This window comes from Paramisgurnus dabryanus, chromosome 21 (assembly GCF_030506205.2).
Source record: "Paramisgurnus dabryanus chromosome 21, PD_genome_1.1, whole genome shotgun sequence".
Classification (NCBI taxonomy): Eukaryota; Metazoa; Chordata; class Actinopteri; order Cypriniformes; family Cobitidae; genus Paramisgurnus; species Paramisgurnus dabryanus.
The window spans coordinates 18,729,025-18,737,575 of record NC_133357.1 but is presented as its reverse complement, the minus strand read 5'-3'; the positions used below and the strand labels follow the sequence as shown (position 1 = coordinate 18,737,575).

The window sequence follows — 8,551 nt, the reverse complement described above, 5'->3', positions numbered from 1 at the left end:
TTTGACCCCACTATATACAAATTAGGCATTGAATGCTTTCCCACATTCGCTGTAGGATGAACAGAAAACCCAGGAAGTAAAGGGTGAGGGTGACAGCCTGAGGAAAGATGGAAATGAAGATGGAGAGATGCAAACACTGATATTTTAATAGGTAGAACCACAAAACCACAGGTTATGATGCAGCTCTGGTTGCTGAAACAACCAAAAAAAACAGAAAGGCCATTGTGACCAGCATCATGCTCCTCAAATGCTAACCCTGCCTGGCTCTTCAAAGTAACAAATAAATCACTGCATTGGTTTAGATACACATATTTAAAGGAAATAAATGTACCTGCTGGATGCTAAACCCAGTTCTCTCGCACGCAGGCTCCTTTTTCACATCTGCACAGGCATTTGCTTGCCCCCATGAATTCTCGATAGTCTCTGACATGTAGCTTCTCGACTCAGAGTCTGATTTTAGATCCTGGTCTGGTTCAGGAATTGACATTGGTTCAGGTTCATACACAGGTTCTGGGGTTGGCATTGGTTCAGGTTCATTCACAGGTTCTGGGGTTGGCATTGGTTCAGGTTCATACACAGGTTCTGGGGTTGGCATTTGTTCAAATTCATACGCAGGTTCTGGGGTTGGCATTGGTTCAAGTTCATACACAGGTTCTGGCTCTAGTTCTGACATTGGCTCATCAGATGTGTCCTCCACCTCTTCTTCAACTGTAATGTTATCAGCATTAAAAGGGTTCTGGCTCAGAAAAAAAACATCTACATATCTGTTGGGTGTCTGATACTTACCCTTTATGAAATCCAGTTGATAGAGCGCTTGTTCCTCTGTACTGAAATCCACGTTGTAGTGATCCATCTTCTCATATCCAGGTTCAAGAGTCTCCAAAGTGAAGCAAGTAGTCGCTTTAGAAACCCTTGGAGAATATGATTGTTAGATGAAAGTCATAACATTGCTACATGTGACAGAAATAAACTGAATTTATCAATTTGGATTTTTGGGTTGAACTTGGGGGGGGGGGTCTAATGGTTTTTCATGCATTCTGAATTATTAACACATTTAAATAGTTGGATTTTCATGCTAAACATTGGCAAAGGAAACAACATTTGGACGTATGAAGGAATATTTCTGTCCTGAATTAACTTTGTCTGGGTTCGTACAAGTTTCGAAATTTTTTTTACACTACTGGTTCTGTTATGTAAGGAGTGCTGGAAGGACAGTGGAAGTCCTTATATGGGCACTTCTCCCGGAATAGCTCACGCAAACACAAACAAGAGTCAACAATAAATCAACATCTTTGTGTAATTTTTTTTAGCTTCCCAAAAAACCTAGCATTATACTATGCAGTTTGTTTCTCTGGGGTATAGCAGCTGAGTTGTGCAAGCGTTTTTGTTTATTGCTGGATTTCATTGAAATGGGGCGGTCCCAATATCTGTTTTGTTGGCAATTGGCACGTAAGGGCATATCATGTAAATCAGTGGTTCTTAACGTTATTCCTGGAGGCCCACTGCCCTGCACATTTTGTATGTCTCCCTTATTTAACACACCTGAATCAAATCATCAGCTCATTAGAAGAGATCTCAATGAACTGAACTGAGTCTGTCAGACAAAAGAGACATACAAAATGTGCAGGGCAGTGGGCCTTCAGGAATAACGTTAAGAACCACTGATGTAAATGACACGAACATGTAGTAAATCATAAGAAAAAAATAATAGTTATCCAGAGATAGTGGGCTAATGTTTTGTGTGTGTTGCGTAAATGTGACTCGCACCACCCTGGAACGGGTCAGGTACCAGCGGATACCCGCATAAAAGTGTCTAAAACGGGTGGATTGTTACATTCCTAAAATTCACGGGCGGGCAGATAATTAACTTTGCGTGGGCGGGTAGTAGTGCGGATGAAAATATGTCCAATATTTGTATGTCTAAATTACCATTACACGCGCAACATATGACATTTGACCCATCACGTCACCATCACTGCGACAGTGTGCGACCTTTGTTGATGCTTCTCATAGCCTAGTTGGAGCGAGCGTTGCAGGAGTTGCATAAAGTTTTGCCATGAATAACAAGGTGTTGCTGGGAACGTCTTTTCTTAGAAAGCATTTCGAGACAAGACTTGTAGGAGCACAGCAGGGGTTGTGTTGCTGTGTAGGTAGGTTGTATTTTTTTCATTAACAGGTCTATTCTTGTATAGTTATTATACACTAAAATACCATAAACATACAAACTGTTCTACTGAAAGTTTCGTCCCTACCTTATCTCAGACGATTACAAGTTTGTCCTGTGGTGGCTACTATATGCGTTTTGAAATTGAGGGGTGAGCTGTTGGTTGCCATTCACAAGCTCGCCACTAGATGCCGTTAGAATTTACACACACCACCTTTAATATGGGTAATATTTTTGGGAACAGCTTAAAAATAATTTTTAAATAAACATTGTCATCTTTTTAAAGATGAGCCACTTACTTCTCAATAAGATCTTTTGAAGTCTATAAAGTAAAAAGAAATAACATCAAATACTGGCATAAAAAACATTCAAAGATTCAAATTTTATGAAAAGCCCAAAACAGTGGTTGTTGTTATACCATCACAAAATCAGCCATCTCTAAGTCTTCAATAGCGATACGAGCTGCCTGCATCAATTTTGAGTTTGTCTCTACATGCCCACTGTAGGTCTGCACTAAAGATTGGGTCCAGCCAGTCTTTTCCTCCTCCTCACATGTAATTTGTTGAGTCATGATTTTGCATCGCTCCTCCAGAATGGCAGTCATGCCATCAAACTTCTCACAAAGAATCTGTTTCTGGATCCTGCTATTCTCCTTCCAGAGGAACATATGCAATATTACTTTACAATCCGATTGACATATCACACATTAAGTCCGTATGTACGAGAATTTTATTAATATTCACACAAACCTCTATATTCCTGCAGATTGCTTCTAATTCGTTAATAAAAGCTTGCGTGTTATCATTGGAGGAAACCAATGAGGCAACTTCATCACAGAGCTCAGTCTACAAACATTTAAAATAGGTTAAAATAAAGATATCTCTGGCAGTATGATATGAAAATGAAGTTGACTTAATGAACTATGGTCAGGATTTTACCTTCTGTTGCTCATAGACATCAGATAAAGGAACTACTCTGCAGTTCTTGTGAGCACCAAACACCTTGCAGAGAGAACAGGTGGGCACCAGACACTCCATGCAGTAAATATTAAGCTTCTCATCATCGTGTTCATCACAGGTCAGCTGAGCCGGAGGTTTTGGTGGAGGCCTAGAGCTGCAGACATTTTGATTAACAACAAGACACTTTTTTTAAAAGCGAGGTAAAAAATCATGTCATCACACAATGCACCAATAATCTTATTTGGATATCAATAAGTTTATAAGCCTTTACATGTATGCACTTTACATGTATAAGTGTGCCCCCTGATTCAAACCTATGTAAAATTCTTGTTGACAAGTTACCTAACACTTTCCTGGTCTGCCCTTGCACACTCCTGCTTGTAAACATCAATGATGTTCTCCACAAGTAAATTGCGTTGAAGTCCATAAACTCCGTGACGGTCCAGGACAATCTCCTGTCGACAGGAAGGGCAGCGAAAGTGTCCTCCAACGCCAACCTGGAATAGAGATGGCTTCACGTCTTACTTAGCATGCTGTTCATACATTTATTTTATCAGCATGTGTGTTCTTTGGGGAAAAAACCATAACCTTGTGCTGCTTATAATGCAATGCTTTACATATTCGACCACAAGAATAAGTAAAAGCATCTTTCTGTTTTTCCACTTATCTTTTATGTAATATTTGTTTGCAAGGTGAACACACGTGAAGAACGTCTTCTGCATGATTTATCCAATCTGGTCAATCATCACCAGCTTGCTGAATTTGTTTTTATTACTAAGCGTGGATATGTTGCATACCTCTTTGTGTTTTTTTCTTTTGGTGTGCCTGTTTGGTAATTTGTTTACCCTCAAGTCCTTCTGTAAACAAGCGTACCTTGTTCTTAGCAGTGCGGTTACATTTCACAGGGGGGCTTTTAACCTGCACTTGGTTCACTCGACACTTCCCAAGGGAAAGACAAGGTACGGGTCGAGGCTGATTTCAACGGGTGTCCTAAAATAGTCCTACACTTTAATAGCTCTCAGCTGCTGAGACTTATGAGGCAATTGAGAAACACAGCGGCATCAATGGCTCAGCGAAAACAGTACTTTACATGGTTTAAGAGAACTGTTTATTTACTGAATAATCATGTATACGTCCTAAAAAATGCTTAGTTATTTTTGACCCATCTTTGGGTCAAAAAGGGACGTTTCGTACAACTGCTGGAAAAACTCTTATATATTTATCAGAGCTGCTATGGCAACTTGAAGGTCCGACCTATGGAGATAATCCGACATGTTTGTTGTTATTTTTTCTGAACTGACGCATGCCTGTGACGTAAACACGTACGCGACGAGAGCCACCGTGAGCAGACTTTTGCGTTTTTACCCTTTAGACGGAAACCCGACGGTACAGCGTTTTTAAGATTTCCACGCTGGAGGGTGGTTTCACTTTTTGCTGTCGGCGTGTAATTGTAAGGCACGTCCGATTAAATATTTTTACGTTTTCACCCTTGAGCATTCTCGTGTAAACAGGGCCTTATATTTGATCCAATAATGGGTTAAAACAACCCAGCATAGGTTAAAGTACAACCCAAAGGGTCTCTAGGCTGTCCCTTTTTGACCCAATGCTGGGTTGAAATTTTTTTATTTTGTCTACATAAATTGTCTCACTATAAAGGAGACATTTCACAAGACTTTTTTAAGATGTCTAATAAATCTTTGGTGTCCCCAGAGTACGTATGTGAAGTTTTAGCTCAAAATACCGTATAGATCATTTATAATAACATGTTAAAATTTCCACTTTATAGGTGTGAGCAAAAATGTGCGTTTTTGGGTGTGTCCTTTTAAATGCAAATGAGCTGATCTCTGCACTAAATTGCAGTGCCATGGTTAGGTAGTGCAGATTAAGGGGCCGGAATTATCCCCTTCTGACATCACAGGGGAGCCAAATTTCAATGACCTATTTTTTCACATGCTTGCAGACAATGGTTTACCGGGTTGATCTTTTTTTACATTTTCTAAGTTGATAGAAGCACTAGGGACCCAATTATGGCATTTTAACATGGCATGGAAAAAGTGAGATTTTCATGATATGTTCCCTTTAAATGAAAAATTTTACATGAAAAAGCTTTCAATTTTAGGTGTTTCCAATTGAAGTAATAAAGTGTTTTAACCTTAAATATTTCACTTAAATTGAGAAAATGTAAGTTGACAAAACCTAATTTGTTTAAGTAGATCCAACTTTCACTTTTTACAATGTGTACTGTGTAGCAGAGATCTGTTAGCATCATCTTGTGTTACTTTTTCAATGAAACCTTTAAAGGTCCATTGGATCATCTTATCAATTTAACAACAAAGTAACTTTTTACACTGTAAAAAATACTTTGCTGCCTTATAAGTTTTTGTTAAATAAACTCAGATTTACAAGTCATGTCACAACAGAGATGAGTTGTCACAACTTATAAAATAGAGTTGAGAAAAGTCAACTTAATTTTATGAGTTATAACAACTCACCTGTAGTTATAACAACTCATCTCTAGTCAAGATAAATAAGAGTAAGTTGAAATGACTTGGAAATCCGAGTTGATTCAACAAAAAAATTTAAGGCAGCAGAGTATTTTTACAGTGTAGAATTTGTTTAAGTCTTACCAATTTAAGTAATTTTCTAAGTTATTTCAACTTCACTGTATAAAACAACTTATCTGCACTTGAACATTGTTACCGCAACAGCCCTCATAGACAAAGGTTAAAAGCCATATGTCAAATGGCTGATATACTTTAGCAGGGTCAACAAATTGATGGTAGACCCCAGTTCGTTCAACTTAAAAAAGTAAGTTACGCGGTTGCCTTAAAAAATTTTGTTAATTCAACTTTAAAATAAAAGTCACTCAAACATGTAAAAAATGTTTTCAACTAATATTTTTAAGTTGAATTAATTCAAAATTTTAAGGCAACCAAGTAACTTACTTTTTTAAGTTGAACAAACTGGGGTCTAGAACCATAAATTTGTTGACCCTGATAAAGTATATCAGACATTTGACATATGGCTTTTAACCTTTGTCTATGAGGACTGTTGCAGATGTTCAGGTGAAGATAATTCAAACCCCTTACACAACTCTATTGACTATAACTGTTCATATCTCTTTATACCTGTATGCTTATTTTATGTTGCAATGATAAGGCAGCACTATCAGCACACATGGATTGAATGTAGGTCATCTATTTTTATCATTTTTAATTCAAGCTGTGTATTGACTGTGTATTAACAATCCCCACACCTGTTTGGCTTCCACAAAATTCGTCAGTCCAAGTATTTTAATACTTGTATGTAGTGAAAAGTCTGGGCTCATAAAGTTTGCGATGTTTAAATGTGGGCTGGAAAATATGTGATGCTCTTAAAGGGACAGTTCACCCAAATTTTTTCTTCATTATTTATTGTTTGAAACCCCAGTTTCTTGTTTTGTTATTCACACCTCAAATGCAGATTTTTTGGGTTTTCTGTATAGGTGTGGATGGTAACTGCCTCTGCAAGCTTCAAAAGGACCCAAATGTTTAAAACAAATAAATAACAAACAAACTTTGTCTCTCTTTCAGTACACATTATGTGTCTGAACTGTTTATGATCTTTAAGGTGTAACAACAATGATATCCACAACAAGAAAGTAGATGAACGTCTTCAGGCCACTACAAATATATAACACAAGTGGAGTTATTTATTCAACACTTTTGGGTCTTTTTGAAGCGTGTATGTTTTTTTGGTTACTACAGAAGTGGTACAAAAGTCACCATCTACTCCCATAGTAACCAGAAAACACTTTTTGGGTTCAAATGAACAATCAAAGACATTGAGTATTCAAACAACATGGGGTAAGTAAATGGGTGAATTATCTCTTTATCTATCAAGAGGTCTCAACACCATTTAGATATTAGTTGAAAACTTGACACCTCATGTACGTACAAACCATCTGTGTTTAAACTTGCTTTGACGTCAACAGTCTTTATAAACATCACGTACTGTTCATTTAAAACCCAAATATAACACCCAAGAAGAAACTATCGTCATATACACACCTGGTACAGCTCATTGGCACACTTGCGGCACAGATTGTGCAGACAGGGCAGAATGACGACTGGTTTGGTGAAGACCTCCAAACAGATGGGGCAAATAAGCTGTTTCTCCAGAGTCTCCAATGAGTCTTTGTCGGAAGAGCATATGTCCTGTGGTATAGACATGGCTGTGTGCCCTCAATGACCCCACGCTTACTTCAACACTGAGAAGATCAGTAGATCTAAAGATAGTAGAGATTGTTGACCAGCTCTAAACATCTGCTGGGTCTTCATATCTTTTTGCTGGTCTCTTTGTCTACCCCTTTTCAGGGCACAGGGCAGTTGATCTGCCCCCCTGTGCTTGATCAGGGGGCAATGGGGCTTTGGAAGCTGTGTTAGTTTGTGGCTTGAAATGTGCGTGTGTGCTAGAAGGGGAAGGTGTCTGGTTTCTTGTTGGCTACCCCCTTATTTATCAGCTGTGCCCATATCTGGCAGTCAGTGGAATGCTGGGAAACAGAGATGATGCACTGTATCCTGTTACTGGAATAATTCATGTCTACACTATCAGTACAACCACTGTCAGAAAAATATGATGAAAACATGGTCCCAAGCTTTCATTAGGGCAGTACACATTAATATGTACCATTTAAATGTGTGTACATTTGGTAGCTTTGAGGTACTAATATGAACTCTTTAGGTACAAAGTGTACGTTTTGAAAGGGTACCACTCGAGTGACGGCTAGGAAGCATTCTTTCTGAGAATCGAGGGCGGCTAAAAATACATGTTTAGGAAATGTGCTTAAATATTCCTACAGAAAGAATGAATTCATGCATGTGGGGTATGAAGTATAAAAACTTTTATTTATTTTACATTTACTTCTTATTGGATTATGGCTGTAAGATATCATATGAATATTGTAAATGTGCATGTCGCAATACACATATCGCAATTGTTTGCAATAACTGAATTATTGTGATACTTCAAAAAGTTATGCATGAGTTTTAGGTCAATGCTGATAGCAGGTGAGTCAGAGTCATGTTTTCTTTTCCTTTAAAGAATGTAAAACATGTTGTTTTATAATTTTCAGTTTTTTTAACTATATTAGAAATATTAATTATTTTCAAATTGATTTGAGAATTATTGTATATAGTATCATTAAGCAAGTTTACATATACAATTTTTTTGTATATGGCCAGAAATATAATGTTTACTGCACTGTAAATATTGTTTGTTGGTTCAACTTGAAAATATTAATTCAAAAAAGTTGGCAACTAATATTTTTATTTTGAATTAACCCACAATTTGATGGCAACCAGGTTACTTAATTTAAGTTGAACCAATGTTTTATTTATTAAACAGTGTGGGTATTTTAAATTACTAAGTTAATGAACAGGTGTAAAGG

The 8,551-nt window shown here is 37.5% G+C and overlaps 1 protein-coding gene across 2 annotated transcripts; it reads right to left on the bottom strand.

The window, feature by feature from the left end:
- On the bottom strand, positions 1-7,568 carry trim101 (tripartite motif containing 101). 2 transcript variants are annotated; one of them, XM_065286110.2, is made up of 9 exons: positions 7,173-7,568; positions 3,466-3,620; positions 3,103-3,277; positions 2,914-3,009; positions 2,583-2,816; positions 2,464-2,486; positions 787-911; positions 332-708; positions 1-97 (listed from the first exon to the last, which is right to left on the bottom strand). In XM_065286110.2, exons 1-9 carry the CDS (start codon positions 7,332-7,334, stop codon positions 11-13), a joined length of 1,434 nt encoding a protein of 477 aa, XP_065142182.1. In that variant the 5' UTR covers positions 7,335-7,568; the 3' UTR covers positions 1-10. The 2 variants fall into 2 exon arrangements, with proteins under 2 accessions (XP_065142182.1, XP_065142181.1); XM_065286109.2 differs by having other exon boundaries at positions 3,466-3,635; positions 7,173-7,566.
- Between the last annotated feature and the right edge of the window lie 983 nt (positions 7,569-8,551).